The sequence below is a fragment of the Molothrus aeneus genome, chromosome 1 (genome assembly GCF_037042795.1).
Source record: "Molothrus aeneus isolate 106 chromosome 1, BPBGC_Maene_1.0, whole genome shotgun sequence".
Lineage (NCBI taxonomy): Eukaryota > Metazoa > Chordata > Aves > Passeriformes > Icteridae > Molothrus > Molothrus aeneus.
Genome location: NC_089646.1, coordinates 86,413,027 through 86,435,333, shown reverse-complemented (window position 1 = coordinate 86,435,333; position 22,307 = coordinate 86,413,027). Strand labels below are relative to the sequence as shown.

Below are 22,307 nucleotides of genomic sequence, written 5' to 3'. Positions count from 1 at the left end.
GACCAATTGTGAGTTACTTTTTCCCAGGACTATCAGTGGAAGTCTGAGCAGTTCCTACAAGTCACTTTGACCCCCTTGTCACCATACTCATGGAATCCTCAGGCAGACCTCAGCTCAACTTCTGTAGGGGCAGGGATGCCACGTTTGTCAACTCAGCCTCTCTCCAGTGCTGGGAAAGAGCAGTAAAAGAAAGCATCAGAGACCAGCAAAGAGAGAAAACTGCAAGAGCACTGCCTCTCCAGGCATGCTCAGAGGCAGCCACCAGAAAAATTCATTTCACAATGATGCATGGAAGAGTATTTCAGCCAAGTTGAAGGCAAGTCTTGTTTACAGAACACCTTTACAGCTCTGAAGCTCTGCCAGGGACGGTATTTCACATCTTGATGCAGAGGCAATGTCAAAAGCTTCCCCACATAGAGGTTGATTTTCTTCTTATGGATGTTTGTTTCTGTAAATCCCACACCTGTATGCTGTGAGCTGTGTGCACAGAGTATTTTTTAGGCAGGAGCCAACTCCAAGCTGATGGCAGTCCCATGTATGTTTAAGTGAGGATTTGTAGGGCTGGAGTACTGAAAGTCTGGAGAACCAGAGACACATTTTCACTTTCCTCACTCAAGATTAGGAATTAGGCTCAAACTGTGGAACTAGGTGCAAAAGATCAGCTTTTTATGATTAGTCCACTCAGACGGCTTACTGGTAGCTGTTTTGATGTCCACATGATGGCATTGCAGGCACATGGAGGATATGAGGAAAAATAATTCATGATCCCCCTTCCCATCCATTTTCCACCCAAGCTCCCATGACTGGATGCATCAACAAAACCAGAACCAGCCCAGTCAGTGCTTTATAAAGCTTTATTGCAAGATGTGTTTACATAACGCTGTAGAGGTGAGCTTTTTAACTACTTATATCAAGAACTTTTGGACACTGGTCTGTAGTCAGTTTTCCATATTGACCCTGCATGGCACAGAAAAAAAAATAGGGTGTGATTGGATCTTTCCAGACAGTTAAGTGGGAAGAGTGGGGGGAGAAGAGGCAGATAAAAATAAAATCCCCCCTAGTTTACACTAAATGTGACACAGCTTCTGAAGGATCAATACAAATGGTAGGTGAACTTCATGTGTAATAAAATCTTAAAAGAGTAATTCAAGTTCTTTATGAAATAGAACAGAAACAAAAATGCATTTTCAAGGACAATTAAGTTTAACACAGAATGAATTCACCTAAAATGGGAAAACAACAAACAAATCCAAAAACTCAACCAAAAGGACCTGTAGATAATATCTCTGACCATGCATGGTTTGTTTTTTAAATTACAATTCACAGAATAACACTGCTGGCGAGCCTATTTTACACTATGCTACACAGAACATGGAAAAACATGAGTAGTGACATTTACACAATTTTACATTATTTCTCCTTTGTCTAAGAAACACATCCTCTTCTACTTTACATTTTTTTACAATTCCCAGCTCACAAAAAAGGACACTATATGCGCAAAGAAGTCTTTAAAAAGGAGAAATGTATCCAATGCTACAAATAAACCTTTTCTTTCACAGAAACCTCTGTATTAGATAGTGATTAAACAAAATATATCTCTATCTGCCACTCAATGTGAAATGGGACTAATTAGATTTTTTTTTTTGGCATAAACATCAAACTATACATCTCTGAAACTCCTTGCTATGTAACTATTAAACTGCTTGCCAAAAACTTCCTGGGATTACATCTGAAATGCCAATTGAGCCAGTTGCTGCCCCAGTTGAAGCAAAGGAAGGTGGGCCTTACATGCTGTTCAAATGTTTGTGAATGATTTTCAATGGTTGCCTACAACCAAACATTTTCTCATTCAAAACCACTTCAGTTTATTTTCTTTCAGAGCCTGTAAGCACCTGGCAGTTTTTCCTCCAGAGGAACATCAACATTTGTATCCCTTCCAGCTTAAACAAGTGTTTCTTGCATCCTGCTGCTGAGGAGGATGCAAGAAATACTGATATACTGAGCCCTGGGTGTGTCCCTGGGTCAGGCTGCCCACCAGTGCACACTGAGCCTGCCTTGAAGGTAATGGGAGGATTGGAACATGTGCAGTGGGCTGCAGGAGTGAAAAGGAGAGAGGAATATGCTCCTGCTTCTGCCTAACACCATGTCCCCGTGCATCCTTTGGATAGAGGCAGGCAGTGCGTGCACCCGTCCATGAGCTGCAGTGGATAGATGAAGGATGTGAAACTGGTGGGCTGGCACCTTGTTCCCATTTCATCTCTGTGAAATCAAAGCATTGCAATAGCCACAGCTGCACAGTGAACCTGAACACCGACTACTGCCCTCAGCCACACATTTTGGACGGCCACTGGCTGTGCTTACATCCCCAGGGAGGCTGCTGCAGGGCAGATGCCTGACAAAAAGAACCCTTGCTGCACCTACAATGGCATTGTGCCCCTGGGGGTTGCGGTGGTTGTTGAAGCCCTCAAATGTAACTTCCCAATAGCTTTTAGTGTTGGCCAGGGTACATTTAGAACACAGCACACCAGAGATTTAAGGTGCTGTCCTGCAGAACTTTACAGGAGGCCCTTGCTGTTTACTCACATCATCACTCACTCAAAATTTCCGTTAAATTGGAAAAATAACTCATATCTTTATATTGACCTGTGGGTATCTATTACGCTAAAGTCAAATTCTTGTTTATCTACAAAACTGATGTGTTATTTTGCTGACAGAATCAACCACTGCAGTTTCACTAAAAAAGGGTGTCAGAAGAGAAAAAGAAATGTATTTTTAAAACCATGTTCGAAGCTACTTCCAGTATTTAAGGGAAAAAGAAAGACCCTCATTAAACCACCTTTTTTTGTTGATTTTGGATTATGGACAAGGAGCTATCAAACAGAAAGGTCATACATAGCAGCCAAGGGGCTATAAAACATCTGGAATCCATGAATCTGGTGCCTGGCCTGACTGAAAAGTGAAGAGTGATGAATTTAACTTTTGTGAGGGATCTTTTACTCTTGAGTGTGGCACACAAGATTCCCTGGGGTTTCTTCACTGCAACTGCTACTGAGCATTGTCTGTACTTGGGAGTGAGATTATAGAAAGTATTTGCGTGCAGTCTGCTTTTAAACATCAATTGAGATGAAAGAAAATTAGGGTAGCTTCCCTTTGGAGGTTATTTCATGTGCTAAAGCTTACCTCAGCAGCCAGATCAGGAAGGCTTTATGGTGGCAGTCAAGCAGACACAGTGCTCTGGGCACTGCATCTGCAGCTGACTGTACCTATCAGAAAGGGAAGAGAGGTAGTTATTATGGCTCCAAGTGTTTAAAAACAGCCTTCATGGATCTCTGAGTGAGAAATGGGAATGTGTGTTACTACATTGTGTATCCAAGATTTTTATATTCATCAGAAACCAATCCATATCTCACACAAAACTTGTCTTAAAACAAGTGTTACATCCTCATGGTGGGCTCTTCCAACGATGGAAGGGCAGGCAGCAGCTCAAAACCTGAAAGTTATAACCTCACTGGGCAGAGGCAGGCATACAGATACAAAGAATTCCTCCACTTCATCTGGAATCCAGCAGTTAGATGAAGGGGAAGAAATGTTATTCCCACAGTCAGGGCATGCTGGCACTCTGGAGGAAATACTGCCCCCTTACAGATCGGTTGGTCTTTTTTATCAGGAACCAAGGAAATCTCTCCTATAGTTACTGGGCTACACTGTGTCTGATGATCTTGTTGCAATAAATGGTGAGGACAGTGGAATTTATCTGACTGGATACAAGTGCATAAACAAGACCAAGTTATTCCTCAGAAAAGTTGCTATCAGTTTTACAGACAGAGAGCAGAAACCGAAAAAAAAAATGCCATGGAAGAAGAGAAAAGGAAGAATCTGCTTCACACGTAAGACACATCCAGAGAATCTGAATGAAACCACCCTTTTTTTTCCACTGAATCTATCCCAACTTCTATTACTCCCCATATTTAGTGTTCTCCTTGGTAAGGAGCATATAAAGTTTTGCACAATTTTTGCACAATTTGGAAAATACATCTGCCCAACCATTAGTAATTCACCAGCTATGGTATGCCTCCGAGACAGAAGCTGTACTATGCTTAAATGAAACACAGATTTGTTCCCTGTAAGAAAAGCGGCCACCAACAGCCAAGTGGTCACCAATTTTGCACATTCAGCATATTTTAATTAAAATATTAATTTTTAAAGACTTGTTTGATTTTCTCCCTCCAATCAAATATAGGATCTCTGACAGCATAAATGTATACCTTACTGCATTTTTGTTTTTTTTATCACTTAGCAAGTAGGACAGTTCAACATGACCATTTACATTCAGGGCGTCTTCCTCTTGTTTCAGACTTCAAACACCTCCACGAACCCCCATTACCTTCAGTTCTTTGTTCTAAGCATCCTTTAGCAAGATTTTAAAAGTCCATAGTGATGAACAGCACATAAAGATCCACTTTAAAATCCAGATGCTCATAGGTCTTGCCTATTTTACAGTGAAATTAGTTATATGCCATTTCTGTTTTCCTAACCAGCTTCTTCCTTTCCATAGCCTTCAAATACACAACATATTGTATTGATTACCCAACTACTGCCTTCTGTCTACTTGTAAAATTGGCTTTTTAACAAATTGAGGGCAAAACCACATCAAACTCAATGCTGTTCTTAAGAACCATTGCTCATTAATGACTTTATTCCATGGGAGATTGTAGGCATTGGCAGATAAAGAATGAAATGTTACAATCAAGACGGTGAACAGCATAGGTAGGATGTTCAGCCACAGGTCTCCCTGCAGTGTTGCCAGCTACCTGGCTCTGCCATCACTTGGATGCTGTGCTCATTGCAATGTGATGGATGACCATGGTTTCAGAGGTTTATTGCGTTTGGTTCAACTCTCTTGCACAATCTCCACTGACTATCCTGTCCTTAAAGAGAGCAGAGTAGAATAACCTGAAGTACCTGACCTAGCCTGGGTGCCAGAAGCAACATTGCTATGGCATTAGGACCCCAGCATAGATTATTATTTAACTCTATTTTCCAAGTGTGTTTTGCAACCAAAATGGAACCCTGTTACCATGACTAAACTGCTGCAGCTCTTCAGTTAACCAGCTTGAAGAAAGTCTCAGTTGTTACTGCTGTGCAGACATACCCTTAATCTTAGAGGCTAAGGCAATGAAAAGAGACAATCTTGTGCATCCTTGAGGATCTATTGGACATACACAGACTTTGGCTTAAAAAGTTCCCTTTATGTTATTGTTGTTTGCAGTTCTCTTTAAAATACTTCAGCACTTGCTGGGGTGACTGTTCAATTCATCTTCACTGCTGTACATGTCCTCCACTTAAAGGCAGATGAGTTGACTAAAGGTTCTTCAAACATGCTGAGGGCAGTTATAAAAGTCTGTTATAAAACTGTGAGATAAGGGCAAATATATTGGAGCTGTTTACTGTGGTATCCACTCCACTTGTATCAAGGATAATCACAAAAAACCAGTAAAGAACAGCAAAAACACAGCAGGCTTTTTAGCAGGGCTATTTCATATTCAGATTCATAAAATTGAAATAAAATCACCACCACATTATCTTGCAGCAGAGAAAAGCAGCATGAAGGGCACAGGCAAGTGAACAAAACTTCTTGATCTTAGCATCCAAGTGCATTTATCGAGTATGTAAAATTGCTGACGTAGATCTCTCTGAGACTGTACAAATGCAGAGTACAACCACAGCTCAACAAGAGGGGGGAATTGTGTTCTCTCCCCTGTGTGCATGCTGCTATGTACAGTGTGGGTGTGCCTTAATGCACATGAATTCAGGATCCTAAACTCTCCATTGTATTGCAGGCCATGGCCTGCCCCACAGGGTGAATCACACTGAACAACACTGAGTTCCTGCAAAAAAGACATTCTTTTCCTCCTGTCCAGGTGGAACAGTAAGGCCCCACAGTGAAAATCATGGTCCAGCTGGCTTCAGCAAAAGCATGATTTCACACCATGACTGCATATGTACAGATACATGCACACATGTCCACACATTCATTCTGTACATATACAAAGGTACACATACATTTTTACATTCTTTGGAGGCAAAATAATAAAATATGCAACAAACCACAGGGTTGCACAGACTGTGCATCTTTGCTTAATGAATCTGCTTGAGGGAAATTTGTGTTGCTGTAACAGGAGTTATTTTGCCTCTTTAAGGACTGTTCCTTGCATTGACAAAACGCCATACATTTACAATGACTAAAACAGGGCACAAGGAAAGCCAACGTAAACACAGCTCACATAATGACAGATAACTTAGAGAGCCCCCTCCTACCCACATCAACACATCATGAGGAGAAGAACAAGAAGTCATGTGCTTTCACTTAGGAACACTCAAATGCTTCCTCAGTTACCGTCTGGATGTCATGCTGAGCTGTGGCACACCCTTCTTCTGCCCTGGATGTGGGGTTTTGCTTTTTGTTGCTTATTAAAATTGAACTAACAGAGGAATGGATGTTGGGAGCAGCAGAGGAGGCTGGCAGTCCAATGCCACGCTGAAGGGGTGTCAGCCTGTGTGCTTCAGATGATCAGCTCTTCTTGTGGCCACCTCGGGGATGTCAAACCTGCATCTCAGAAGTGCTGATGAGGCCCAGTGCTTTGGCTTCTTCTGGTGTTAGCCCACTCTTTAGTGTCCTTCTCACTGCACAGTCATGAATTCCAAAAGCAGACAAAACAAAAAAACCCAAACAAAATAAAAAAAAAAAACAAACAAAGAAAATGCAAACAATTAGAATCAGTAATTACACAAGACTTTCAGCTGCAAAAACCCCTGTTAACATGCAAGCTCAATAAAATCAAAAGTTGCTATCTATTTAGGGCCTCAAGTTCAGAAACACTGAGTAATGCCCTGTGGCAAACTCATTGGAGCATCAACAGCAACTCCAAACAGTCAGGCCAAACTACATTTGTCATTTGACATTTAGTTGACAAAAAACCTTAAGGAATAATACCCCAGCTTTTTAAGAATTTTTTTTCTCTGAAATTCTATCGGTTGATTTTCAATCCATAGCAAGTATCATCTGCCCTATTATTTTATAATTTCATAAGAACTTTTTAAAAGAGCTTTGGGATCTTTATAGGATTCTATTGAATTTATCACTATTAAATCCTTTGAGAATATTTTAATTTGTAAAACTCTCCCCCCACCAAAAAAATTAAAAGAATATAAAAATAACTACTTTATAGTTGATTAAAATCATTAAAATGACTGTATTCATACATGCTCCCCTTTCTTTTGTAATGTTCCCCCATCCTAGTGCCATTTGTGTCATCTTTGCTATTGGTAGTCTCAGCATTTTAGCTGAATTTAAATGATAGATCTAAGCCAAAATCTTGTTTCTTAATTTTCCATAGTGCTCTGAACATTAGCCCTAACAAGAGTTTTAAAATTTGTGATTGCCTTTTTTTATTCAGAAACAAGCGACTGTGTGACTGCACACATTGAACATCAGTGTCCTCCTAGTTTTACTGGTGCTTTGATTTTCAGGTGGATGGGCTTTAATTCAAGACACAGGTGGGTTGTTCATACTTTAATGTTCCTCAAGTACAAAATGCACATTGAGAAGTTCAACCTTCATGCAAAGCATAAACAGTGACTTAATATTGAACAGAATACATTTGAAGCCTAGAAACAGTGAACTCTAAAGGAAACTTATCTTAGAGAAACCAGTTGCAAAGAGTGGTCAAGGAGTTCTTGCATCATTTAGCAATTAAGATCTCTCATTTAGTGAGATATTCAGTCCATGTAACTGAAACTGGGTGGTCACACTCAAGGGTTGAGCAGGAGTGAGAGAAGGGAATAGACTGGCATAGAAAACAAGAGGATAAGATAAGGGAAGAATATGGCATATCTGAACATTTGATACCATGCAGGTTGAATGAACGGGGTCTATTTCTGATTATCAAACCACTTTCATCAGATACGGAAGTTAATCAAATGAGCTGGGAATGCCACATTTTTAGTTCCTCCATTATCAAATCCTTTACTTGAAAGCTTTTTTCCAAAGTTCACTCATTTCTTCTAGATTATTTGTATTATTAAACACCACCAGGGGCTGCATGACAGCCTTTTAGGATACCCAGTTTTTCCTACAGTACTGATCAGCAACATCTCCCAAGTTTACCAACACTTAGCTTAAAGCACTGCAAGGTTAAATGAAGCTGCCAAAACTAAGTTTAAGAAAGACCAAAAAAGTACTACCAGGAGAGAAATAAACTTCAGAAAATGCTCTGGTCTCCTTGGTAAAGAATAGCCAACAGGATTTTTGAGTCAGTTTGTATCACTGGCATTCTTTCTGGCTTCTCAGATTTGATATGCAAAATGTCCATGGTGATAAGTGGTAATTTCTGGACATATGCTGTGGAATACCTTAGGATCTTAAGGTCTCAGTCAATCACCCAATCCTTATTTCTATATCAAAATGAACTGTATGAGGAGTGGAGTGGAAGAAAAAATTCAAGAAAGCTGCAGTAGAAACATTTCTTTCATATTAAACCCAAAGATTTCCCTGTGTATTTCACCTGCTTAGCTGCCTACACTGCCTCTCCCCTGAATGCTTTTTTTCTTTATCCTCTGTAACATCAACAGCCAAACATGGACCGTAGCTTGTTTGGCCACCAGGCAATAGTGTCATGCTAAAAAACACAGGGGACCAAACTTTCCCAGGGTGGCTATCTAGATGACATTTTATCTTCCCACTGATGCAAAAATGAACTGGAAAACCAAATGTGGAATGAATTTCCATGTTTTAGACACTTCTGTGGAAGTGTCAAACCAAATGCATTCAGGACTGCTCTCACACATATCTCCAACTCTCTCAGACCACAGTCACCCACTCACTCACTCACTCACATTTTCAAACTAAGCACAGTAACTACTGTAAAACAAAGCTATTTTTTTCTTGTCAGACACAAAGAGAACAAATTGTTACTCCTGCTTGTAAACATTTCACAGGAACGGATGTACTCTGGTTAGGTATTGGACTAGGCTAATTTCTGCTCTTATTTATGATAAGATAAATCTGGAACAAGCTTTGTTAGGTCAGTACAATTGCTACTGCACGAATAATTGAGCTGAGACTCTATCTAACAACTGAAAGGAAAATGAGGGCCTCTGTAAATTCTACCAAACAGAACACAGTTGCTAAATTCCTCCATCAGCCTGAGTAACAGAATTACTAGTTTACTAGGAAAAGCCAAATGGATCTACAATAATATATAGGTTTCTTTGAAGCAAACTACAGGAGTTTATATTCAGAAACCATAATTAGGAGTTAAAATACCATGGTAGAAACCATCTTCACGGAAAAGCAAGTAGTCTTCTTTATTTTAAACAAGATAAGTCTCTGAATCTCCAGATGCCTACCTTCCAAACATACTAAAGTATTAGACTGACAGCTTTTTGTATTAACCCTTTAACGACTGAAGGAAAGAAATCCTGTATGTAGCAGATGGTAAAGATGAGTGCCCTTTTCTGGGTTTGCTGTATGATTCACACAAGAAGTCTGGAGACCAACCCCACACTTTTATTTTTTGTGCCACTGCAAAACAAGTAGGAATGGCAATATTCAATGAATTGCTGAGACATATGCAGCTGTAATTAAACAAAACAATCCCAGGCTCTAACTTAGCTCTCCTGTAATACAGAGAAGGATAACTTGGGTTTAAAATATTTCAGGGACTTAAGCAGGACATTTCCAGCAGGAAAAAAGAAAAAAAAAAGAGGAAAAAAAAAAGAGCTTCAAACAATGCAGAATTTTTGTGGTCATAATGAGATTGTCAAGAGAATAATAAAAAGCAAAGATGTGAAGAATATTTTCAGTGACAGAATGATTCCCACAGAAACTGATGGCTGCTGACTTGTATAAACTAAGCTTGTGGGGCCAAGTATTGCAATATACTGTGGTTACTGGCAAGATTAAAGTTGTCCACCATCAATAGGCAACGGGAAGGCTAACAGCCGACAGAACCATGGTCCAGACTCAAATGAGGGGATTCTTAACCCTATAATGTAACAGGCCAGTATGACACAAATGAAGCCACTTAGTGTTTGAAGTCTTATGTACTTAGGGAGATGAAAGTAGTTTAATAAAGGGTCTCTTTGTATAAAAATTGTATCTATTATGCAGAAATTACAATACATTTCCTCATTTGAAGATACAGTGGATGGGTGCAGCATACATAGTAACACAAGTTCCAGCCCCACTATTTTCTGCACTGATTTGTTGAATATAAAGGCTTGTGGGTGATGAAACCAGGAAAAGGCTGAGTTACTGCAGGAGCAAAAACTGTTGTGGGAGGTGGGTGAACCTTGTCTTGACATTCTGTTACACAGATGTCCTCAGTCATTTGTCTATTTCCTCATAAAGCTTGGTAGGGTTCCTCTACCTTAGGTCATGAACAGGTTCTGTCATCAAAACTGAATGCAGGGAGATATTTTCCTTCCATGTTTTATACACAATGCAAAATTACATTTCTCAACCTAGGTCTTCACTCTCCCTGCTTCACTGAACTTTGTCATGTTTCTAACTGGACTAGACATAATATCTTGGCTTGTAAAACTCTTGGCCTGCTGCAGATCACATTAAACTGAGTTATGGAATGCATTTTGGAGGCAGTGACAATAAAAATAAGACTTTCAAATGACCTTTTAGGTTATTTGAGCAATTTTTAAAACATTTGCTAAAGAAACATAACACAGAGAGAATATAACTTTTACTCTTGTCACAAGCAAAGCCTGCTGAGATCCCATAACCAAGAAACTAAATGTTGTTTTTCTGGGGTTAGAGTGTATGATATTCTTTATTAATAATGAAATCTAGAATTCTATTTGATATTCTGGCACAATGCAGTGTGCTCAGGATGAACTCAATGACTTTGACTCTGACTGTTGGGTCAAAATCTACAGAGACATACAGTCCTTGCTCTTGCTTTATGCTGGAAAAATTTTTAGAAAGAGTAATTCCTGAAGTACAACTTCTCTCTTGATCAGAGAACATAATTATGCAGGGTTTGGTTGTTTCTTTTAAGAGCAAATAGCACTTTAATTTCCTCTCTCCATCTTCTTATTTATTTATTTTTTTTAAGATTCAACAAAGAGTAAAGATCATTCTGGCTGGCACCATTTATTCTTGCATTTGCAATGGCTTTTAGCATGTGTGTCTACATTTGTGTGAGTCACTTGTAAGGCAGATGTAACCATTCTCCTGCTCAGGCAGTCACAGAATGAGTGCCATTCCTGCTACAAAGATGTGGCAGCCACAGAACTTTCCCTCGGTCCCAGCTGCAAAGGTAAAGCAGCAAGTTGCTGATTTGGAATGAAGAAAATTCCACATGGTGTAAATTACACAGTGAGGACAGCAAAAAGTGCAGATTATAAGAGACAATACAGGCCAGCTCCATAATCTCATTTTATTTAATGTATTTTAGGTTTTTTTTTCTGTTACCTATCCACATACAGCTTGCACTCTTAAGTCTATGTTTTCATATATTTACATTTAACATATTGTCTTGGACTTTATTACAGTGAGTCCAGCAATGGCAATTTCCAACTCAAAAGTTCAATCCATACAGCCTTGCTCCTATTTTCTTATTTTAATCCTTGTCATATTTTTATGCCACTGTCTGTATAAGTTATGTTTAATTATGCATATATCATTGCTTAATATGAGTAAGCCTAAATGCTTCATAGAAATGCTGTAACATTTTGTGTAGTGATTTTCTTAGAGAGATTTGTAGGTGAATTTTTGGAGTATGTCACACACTTCTCTGAAGAAATACAGACAACTGAAATGTGGTCAGCCACACAGAAAGCTCTCAGAACCAACACATTGTTATGCATTATTACTCTGCAGCTTTGCTTTGAGTCCTGTCAACTCTTCATAGATGGCACAAGTCTCTCCTAACAAGAAATCTAGTAGGTCACAACCACCTTTGGGTGTTACTTATGGTGGCTGTGAGATAAAGAGGAGTCCAGCAGTGGGAAAGGACAAACTGGCACTTTCTAAGAAAAGCGAAATTTGCTTTTTTCATCTCCAGGTGGCTTGTATTATAGGGAACAAAAAGTAACATTGCTTTAGAGAACCTGGGCTGCATATGAAGAGCATATGTGTTTTCAAAGTAATATTTAATATGTAGTTGAAACTGTTAAAGTTTCCAACTTTATGTATTTCACAGATCATCATTTACACAGTCCCAAGAGTAGGGCAGAAAAGATTTAACTCCTTCCTTGAAAGCCTTCTGTGCAAAATCCCCTTCATTTACATGAATTCCACTCTGGAGAATTACTACTGAAAGCAATCTTGCTGCCACCTCTTTCATAATTTCTCCCACTTAACTCCACCAGTCAGAAGTGATTCCACTAATAACAGGTAAAGCATCAAGAGTATAAAGCTCACCAGCAACCAAGGCTGCATGACCGAGTATACAGTGAGTCATGACTGAGTCACTATACACTGTTTTCAAGATCAGACCATGCATTAAATATGCACAGGTTGGAAAAAGACAGGAGATGTGACACAAAAAGTAAATAATCTATTGTAAGTGTTTAAGGCCTGCAGCCTTTACATTTAATTTGAAATTTTAAAATGACCCACTAAGAGTGCAATTGCATTTATCAGGCTCTGAACACTGACATGTCTCTTGGAGAATGACTTAGCAGAGAAGTGTGACCAAGCTTGAGCACCTGGACTCTGCAGAATGCCAATTAATTATTCCCATTAGGAATCCACGCTGGGGAATAAAACAGTAAAAGGCATCCTCTTTATGAGCCCATCAGATGAAAAATAACTGTGATCAAAACAATCTTGTAAATTTACTAATCAGATGGTGTCATTCTTCCTAGAAAAAGCCATATATATATATATATATATATATATATATATATATATATATATATATATATATATATATGTATTTCTTGGCCACAGTGCTAGGGCAAGATAAATGCAAAATAGCTTTTTGTGAAACATTTTTCTTCTTCTTCTAGGAGAGACTTCCCTCCAAACCCTTCTGACACTCGTATCCAAGCAAATCCCTGCCTTCTCAGCTCTTCCTGATAATCTCCTTGTTGGCAGCAGAGGGCTCCCTTTGGCAGCTGTGGCAGCGCCCTGCTCTGGAAAGCCACAGAGGAGATGGTGTTTGTTCCCCGCACTTTAGAAAGGCAGCATGAAAGCTGCCCTGTACCTCTCTGCCTTCTTTCCTTCTCAGATGAGGTGCTTTCCAGAAGAACTCAGTGATTTTGCCAGCCAGCAACTCAGTGCCACCGAGTTCTTACTAGGATGCTGAAAGACACGATCTTTCAGGAAGGAAGGATGATGAAAATAAGGAATAAATTACTGACTGGAGAAACATTTGCAACTTACTTTAATACTGAGAGAAAGCAAACAAAATACATATCCTATCAACTTTGGATTAATGGTGTGCAAATCAACTATCCCCATTTTTTTAGATACTTAAAACTTAGGTATCCTACTTTTGGGAATGAATCCTGTGACAAGAATTCAAAAGCCTTTACCTGTAAAAGATACCAATTAAAATGAAATCAGAGGACAATATAGATGAATTCACTGATGCAGTGAATGACAAACTGGCAAAAGTGAAAACAATTTGTATGTCCTGTAAGATGCAAACGGAGTAAAATTATTTCTTCTTCCTACAGAACTACAGTTGAAAAAGTTGCAAAACTGTGTAGCATAATGGTATTTATATAGAAAATGTCAATGCCAATATGCTGTGATCAGGGAATGGGAACAGCTTTTTTTTTACATATAATACTAATAGCACCTGCTCTTTATCAGCTGCTCATCTCTTGCAGTTTCCCCTGCATTACCTTCAGCTTGTTCTCTCCTGAAATTAAGGAAGTGCCATTTAGCTAAGAAGAGTTGGCCAGAGAAATTCCAGCACTTCTAAGTCCTTGTCTAGAAGCCCATGGGAAGTTGTATTTGGTTCTCCCAATGTTGGAGACACAGCACAAGGATGCTCTGCCTATGCTGTCAGATCCTGGGGGGACACTGGCTTCACCTGGACAGACACTTGTCCCATGAGGTGACAGCTACTCTAAAACCACCTGGGACCACCCATCATAGCAGCAGTTTTCTCCTTGTTCCTACACCACACCCTCTGTGCTTGGGTTGTAATGTACATTGTAATGTAAATGTGTAGTGTTTGTATCTCTCTTCTCCCTGTGAAGTGAAATAAACAGGAATAAAAGATATGTAGCTTTTGTAAGTGTTGCATATTTAATTCTGACTTCCCACATCAATGCAATGACTTCTCGCCTCTTTTTCAGGTGATTATTACAACAATGCTGCCCAGTTATAAGCAAATACTACAATCCACAAAATCTCTAATAGTGGCACAGGAATCCAACATAAAGTTAAGGAATGCACATATTGGTGCAGGCTAGGATAATTTGTTATGTGACCTCTATTAACAAAAAAAAAGCTGTTTTAATCAGAAAGTTTGAGCCTAGGAGCACCAAAAGAAAAAATTTCTATCAGAATAATACTCATTTTAGAAATGACTCACAGATTCCCCTAAAATAGTGAGTGGAAAATGAATTTAAGCCTCTTTTACAAGCCATTTTTTAAACAGATATTCAAACCAGACTTTCAAAAACCCTTTTGTTTTGAAGGCTACATGATGTAGAATTGTACAGGATGATTGCAAGTTCCCTTTACAGGCAAACACTCTTGAGCAGACCCTGAGGTATGAGACATACGGTCTGAAACGCATGGAGACTGCCAACAAAATACAGAGGTACTGTACATTTGAACATGCAAAAAGTAGAATGCCTACCCCATCTGTCAAAATCAGGAACTTAAAAGAAAGCTATTGAAAAACCCCATAATACTCATTGTAAAACAGAAACTGAACACTTACAAATAAATGTGTGCTAACTTAGAAATGGTATTGACATCAACAATCACAATCATGTATGCCATCAATTACAAGGGACAAAACTGAAAACATGGAACCAGCTATTCAGCCTCAAGAGTTACATAAATTTATGGCTATCAAAACTCATGGCAAGTCCTATGGGTTACACAACTAATGGTTAATGGTTATGAAGCAGAACAGCAGATATGGTGGTACTTAGGCAAAGGTTGGACTTGATGAACTTGGAGGTCTCTTCCAACCTGAGTGATTCTGTGCTTCTATGATTCTACCTCTCCCGTTTGTCCTCCTACAGCTGTTGATGTTGGCCTCTGGCATAGATGAGATAGGGGACTACAGAGACCTCATCCTAATTAGATACATCAATTTCTAGAACTTACTGTGCTCAACTGCATTTATTGTTAATCCATGAAGTGCTATTAATAATTTAAATTCATTGGTTTTGTTTTTATTTATTTTTGATCATGGAATTCTATTCTCCTGCTTTTGCAAAGATCTTTCCATCTTAAGGATGTAAGAATGTATTACTTAAAAGGCATCCAAGACTCAAGCTATCTTGGCATCTAATGGAGATAACCTTCCAGCTGCCAGAGCTCTAAGTGCTTTATCTCACATTCTATTTTTATTCAATAATTACATTTTTTTAAACCATGTACAGGCCTTCTGAAGGCTCAGTATTTTCTGTAGGAACAAACAGACTTTGATACTGAATACCATCAGTCATACATTTACTTTTTCTAAATGCAAAGAATGGTTCCTAAATATGCATCACTAACTAGATTACTATGCCCCATACTCTTAACTCCTGATAGGATCCAGCTACTCAAATCCTAAATAATTAATTGCAAATTCAAAGTGATGTTGTTTGCCTTTAAAGCATTTTATACAGTCTTTCTTCTTGCAAGGTTTTCATTTTTTTTAAAAGTATAATTTCCATTAACTCCTGCTTTTAGTCAGGCTATAAATACCAGAAGAACAATCTCCCTCCTGGTATTTTGGCACTTCTGTACATTTTCAAAGCCAGAAAAAGTGAAGACATGAAACTGAAAAATAACGAAAATAACAAAGAAAATGTGAAGAAAAAGTTAAATAATGCACCCTATGAATGCTCAACAAAAAAATATGCACCTTTGGATTCAAATAGTGTCTCATGCAGTACTTTGTTTGCTTACAACATGTTTATTCCAAAGCAGCACTGCAAGTGGTACTAAAACTTGTCTAAAGCTGGCCTCCATGCCTGGGCCTTTGGCACAGCTCTTTCCCACATTTTAGCACCTGGTGACACCAGCCTGATTCCTATTTCACTTTTACAGTATGAAATACCTGACCAAGGATGTTCTGTAGTTAAATTTAATCCACCAGTCCTGAGTTTACTTGTCTAGGATTCAGGTAAACTTGACTCAACTCCTATCTCCACCTACTTGAGTGGTGCCTCAGACCCATTTCTGCATCATGATTTGCAAGTATTTTCTACTCCCTGCAAGCCATTACACAAATAAGTCATAAATCCTTATGAGATGTTTCCATACCTCAAGAGTCTGTCATTATTAGGCTAGCACATGATTTCAAAGCCTGATAAAAGAACAAGGCATTACCATGTCTCTCTCTTCTTTAAACATCACAAATCAGTTTGATCATGTTATCTCACAAAATATGAAATTAAATTGTGATTCAATTATTATGCGTTCCAAACCCTCTTTTCTAACTCAAATCTAAAGCAGATTTTAAATTTGAATGAAATCTAAGAGTAATAGGAGTTTGCGCACACACACACAGACACTCTGAGATAAAACAAGCCTCTCACTCTGTGCCTCCCCATGCAGCGTCTCCAGCAGCGTCTGATAAAACCATCAGTGTGCTACTCATCATCAAATGCCAATCACACCCAGGCCCTGCATTATAGTTCATCATCCAGGGTCAGGTGAAGATCTAGATCCCAACAGTGCTGCACAGTCAAGCCATCTTTAAAGAGCTATTTCCTTTGAAATAAATAGCCCTGTTTGGCTATTTATTTCTAAGGAATTCACAAATGTTGCTCATAATTTCTAAGCATTACCCATTTCTAAATGTTGTCCAGCATATGCTAGAATTAGTGCAAATATTTTCCATATGCTTATTAATGTTTAATAAACTGGAGTGATTTTTCCTGATGCTGACTCATAGGAATTGTATCCTTCTCCTGAGACAGATCCATCCAGTTCAATGAGACCAACACAGAGATGGCACCACAGCAAGGGTCTAATCCTGAGAAGACTGATTTTCCCTTAAGGGATCTATATTTAAATAGATAGCATGGACAAGTAAGGAAACAGTAGTATCTTCCTATTAGCTATTAGGGAGCTTTGGGGAGGCTCTTTAATTAAATATGAGTAAGTAAAACATTGTATCCTATGGATGATACTGCTAGTCTTTATGAAATTTGGAATATCAAGTAGAGTGAATCCTAAAACTTTCTCATCCCAACTTTCCCTTGCACTCATTGTTTGTTATGGCACCATTTGTGAAGGCTTTCCTAAACTCACCAGAGAACCAGACAATCCTAATTATATTATCTTTATTTCATTGCTAAGTTGAACACGTCTCTATAATATTATAGAAAACCTTCTTACAGGAAGCTGTCCTCAGACTGCAAGAACAGAAACAATATATTTTCGACTTAATTTTTATGATTTTAAAAGGTGCTGAACTGACATCTCTGGTGGCTGGAGCCTTTTTTTTTACAGAGTATAAATATAAGAGGGAAAAAAAAAACCCACAGCAGAATCTTCCCGTGGCAACTTCCTTTGAAGCTGTCTTTGAACGATTACCTTGAGGGGGTGACAGAGCATTTCAGTTCCTGTGGCTTATTCAGTCCTGTGGCTTTCTGATGAACAAATAAAACTACAATGATATTTTCTCAGATATAATGCCACCCTAGTGTATCTGGTAGGCAGGTCACTAAACACCTGTCATAAGGCAGTGACTTCCAATTGATTACTGTACTTCTAAATGACAAATTTTATCCTGAAAATCTTCCACTATGTAAAGGTCTAGCACAGAATCTCTTCAGATCACCACAGGACCTCAGTTGTTATGCACTTATCATGTACCTTAGATTTCTGTAATTCACTTCAGCTCCCACTGAACAAATTCCTTCCTACTAGTCATATCTTGATTTATCAGTGACCCCTTCTATCTTCAACCAACAGATACAGACATGTTAATCTGTCTTTTGTTAGGTGACTCCCTGCCTTATTCCTCCTCCAATTTTATAGTTCTGATGCTTACCCTGAGCTTTCAAACTCTTCTACATCATTATGCCCTAACCAAGCTCTCTCCATACCAGTCACACTGGTCAACAACCACAAAATGTAAAATGCTTCAAATTAACATATCAAGATGTCTCATTTTCCCATTGCAACAATTTAATATGAATTTAACACAACATTTTCCATAAACCTATTTCTGCTTTCCCCTAGCTATAAAGGACTTGATTAATTAGTTTGGGGTTTTTTCTTATTTTTTTTACTTCACATTTCACTGTCTTTTTTTTACGGGAAAAAATCCCTGCCCATGAGAACCTTCTGCTGGAACCACAGCAAACGTTTATAGTGCAACTGCATATAAATATTTTGGGTTTCTGATTTTGCTAAAAACCATGTGTCTCAGTTCATGCTCACTAAAATCTTTGCTGAATGCTAAGTAAGCCTGACAAGTTTTCCAGTTGTGCACTGAAAGCAATGAGACATATGCAACATGATGCACAGGGAAAATAATTCCTTTCAAGTGAGTTTCTCTTTGATGTTCCTGAAAAGATTGAATACCAAGCTCATGGCAAAAGCCAAAAGATGTGTATGGGAGTCTGAAGATTGAAAGTGATGAATCAAACCTATCAGATAATAGGGTCTCATTGCTCTACAGGTAATAAATATCGTAGTGTCTGCTAATCTAAATCATTGAGATATGCCTAAAAATCTACTTTCTTACATGTTTATGTGTTTCTAATTGGAATATCTTCTGCTCATTTAACTCATATCATGCATTAGCAAGGGCTGATCTCTCTTAATTTCCTGGAGATGTCATATTATCAGTCCAGTTGAGTGTATTTAAAAGATAAACTACTTAATTAATTCATCATCCAAGTATATTGACTATCTCTCAGAGTAAAACAGTTCAGTTAGGATATTCTCCTTCCACGCTTCTGCACATGTCAGCTAAAAGGGACATTAAACTACTGAACTTTATGTTTGTTTTGAAACTGTCTTTTAATCCACTTAAGAGTCTCATCCAGATCTTGAAGAACAAACAAGCACAAGAGCTGGATTCTATCATGATTAATTACAATGGAAATCAGTCCCAGCCTAAACATTTACTGAATGTTTAATCCTCGTTAATGCTTTTACTGAGTATAAAAGACAGTTCAATTGAAAAATAATATAGTATTTTTATTATCATTATCCTGTTTTGTTGTTTCTGCAGCAAGTGCTTCCTAGGGAAAAAAAAAGTACCTGGCAAAAATTAGGAATAAGAGGTTTTGGTATATGTGTGTATGAAGACAGTGTTGCCAACAGAGGAGATACTTTAATATGGGATAAACCACAGAAACAGGGATAAAGCATGGAAATAGGCAAACATACAGGAGATTTATTTGATTTTCACAAGGCAACTGCAGCAGTCAGCACGTGCAGAATGCCAGAACTGTGTGGGGAAGTAGGTAGCAGCAGGTGATGCCAGAGATAGGTAAGGCACAGTGTATGACAGAAAGTAAGACAGACAATCCAGTGTCAGCTCATTTTCTTTGTTTAGAGACTGGCTCATCTAACCAGAGTGTCCACTTTGCCTCTGCTCTTGTCACATGCATAAGTTCCTTTTTTAGCATGTTGGGTAAAGCGAATATGCTTTCAGCACATGCTAATTTATAGCAAATACCAAATGTTTTTGATCACCCATTATGTTAGAACAACTCCACAAGAAAGAAAATCTGTGTCATTTTTCACTCACTGTTGTTGTCTCCTCTTTGTCCTAACTTCCCAGAAATGCTAAAAAAATGGATGGAAAGGTAGTCAAAAAGCCACATATGGTTAAGGATTTTAAACACTAAAATCTTACGTTCTTTGGGTAGTTATCCTTCTCATAGTATTTGCATTATTTCTGCACATTAAGAAAAAAAAAAAACAAACCCAGAAAGCTTCATCACCTCTTAAACACTGGATTTACAAAACCATGAAACCAAACTCCTCAAACTTGGGTGTCGTAGCTCATTCCCAAGGCCACACTACACCATTGAAAGACCACCTTATAAATGTGCTACCTTTTCTTCCCAGTGGAAGTTAAACTCCTCTATAACCACTTTGCAGCCAAGCAGCAGTAGACATTTTGTTTTCAGGGCTGCGGAAAGATAGCATACAGCACGAGAGAGAAAGATTTTAAAAGGCGAAATATCTCAAACTATTTTTTGCTTTATGAATAAGTTCAGCTACAGACACAACTATTAATCTTTATGCCAGTTCACAGTAGGTTACAGCATTTTAAGCAGTCTCCATCTGAGGTCCTGATCTGAACTCTCTAGTTATGCATAAGCACTGTCATAAATCACCATAAACCATTCTTCTTCTTCTGCTAAGGATGTTTCAAGTTCTGTAGAAGACAGAGTCACCCACTGCATACAACACTGATTAAACAACAGTAAGAGGAACATAAGCCAATCATCAGCACACACTCAAGCCACTCCCAATGCATGTCTGTCTACCCAAGGCCTGGTTCCTACACCGATATACATAAAATATTTGCACATTCCCTTACTTTGAGCAATTCAATAGCCTTATACTCACATGACTTCCTATTTGCTCGTGACCGCTTCCTCTCTCTAGGCACTGCTCGCTGGCTTGGCACTTGGGTGGCGGACTTGACGATGCGATCCATGATCTCATCCGCGGCGTCATCCGTTGCGTTCGGTGAGTCGTCGTTGCCAGCGTTCCACGAACCGATACGGCCTGGAAAAGTCCAGCAAGTGAATTCAGGGAAAAGAAGAGTGGAAGTCTCTTGCATCACTTTGGTTTTGTAACTGGGTTTTTTTGGAAATTACAGCAGGCAGCTCAGTCATCCCAACTTCAATTCGACCAAAAAAAAGAAGAATCTGCTTAATGGAGAATATTTCTAAATAATAGCCCAGCGTCTTTGCTGTACCAGGAGAGAGCCAAGAGCTCAAACACAATTATAATATATATATATATATTTATATACACACTTTCTATTCCTTTAAGCTGTGGTGTCTTGCTCTTGAGCACACAACTGGCAAATGCCTGCTAGAGGCTGCCTATAAGCCAAGGATGGATAATGTAGTGCGACCATGTTTCTCTCTGCTCCTATTACAAAGACACCAGAAGACATGGCACATCTTAGAGATTGATGCAAATCAGAAACACAGGTCCTTTTGTACTGAAAGAGAGACATAACAATTTCTGAGCATCTGTATCACAACCTAGTGCAAAGGAGACAAGAAAAGGGCATAAAGTGTGGTTTGACATGTATAGTCCCCTTCCAAATGAAGAATTCACCTTCCTATCACAGAGCTGTACGTGTCCTGGAGTGACTGTGTGTACTCTGTTGCGAGTGGAAGAGTTGTTGGCAAGCTGAAAAGCTGAAAGCAATTTTGGTTAAAAGAACAAACAAACAAGTGAGCCATATTTCCAAATCCAAGGCCCTGGCACTCCTCACCCCACAGAGCATTGTGTAACACATCTTTGGGTTCCTCCACTACTGGATACTCCAAGTAGTTCAAGTTGACCAGATGGAGTTCTATGTGCATTTTATTTTTAAATTACTTGAAGGCTAGTGTGCAGTGTGAACATTGACAGTGAGCTTTGCAGGAGTGGATGTGGTACAATTGCAAGCAGCTTAGAAATCACCAACCAGGCCATTTTATACCACATCTCTGAAGTCCATGAACAGCTTTGATTAAGCTTTTACTCAGCTGATTCATCTCCTTGCTTTTTCAGGAGCAGTTCTACTATAACAGTGCATCTGACAAGCTCTTGTCTGGCTCACCCATCTTTTGCCTCTGCTGTTTTTCTGGGGAACACAAGCTGACTCTCACAGTCAGGACACTCTCCTCATCAGAATTCAGTGAGTTACTTCAGCTGTTCAGCTTGTTGCAGTGCAGCTTGAATTACTTAATCTTCATACTTTACTTAGCTGACTGGCTTCTTACACCAGGGCTGTGAAACTTCTGAATTAGCCAGGACCATGGTTTTAAGCCTTAGTAAGCTACACATACACAGACTTAGAGTTGGATGCTGTGGATGTGCTATCAGTTGTATCAAAAAAAAAAGGTATCAAGAAAGTGTAAGATATCCAGATATGAAGGAGAAGAAATACCAGGTAAGAAAA

General features: G+C 38.8%; 1 protein-coding gene across 2 annotated transcripts in view; it reads right to left on the bottom strand.

Moving 5' to 3' along the window:
• Nucleotides 1-839: 839 nt before the first annotated feature.
• The window catches only part of FHOD3 (formin homology 2 domain containing 3), a 377,898-nt gene continuing 356,430 nt past the window's right edge, over nt 840-22,307 (bottom strand). For both annotated transcript variants that reach the window (XM_066560163.1, XM_066560156.1), the window contains 2 exons: nt 20,750-20,911; nt 840-6,684 (listed from right to left, as the gene is read on the bottom strand). In XM_066560163.1, coding sequence (XP_066416260.1) covers nt 6,602-6,684; nt 20,750-20,911 — 245 coding nt within the window. In that variant the 3' untranslated portion in view covers nt 840-6,601. The remainder of the gene's footprint in view (nt 6,685-20,749; nt 20,912-22,307) is intronic.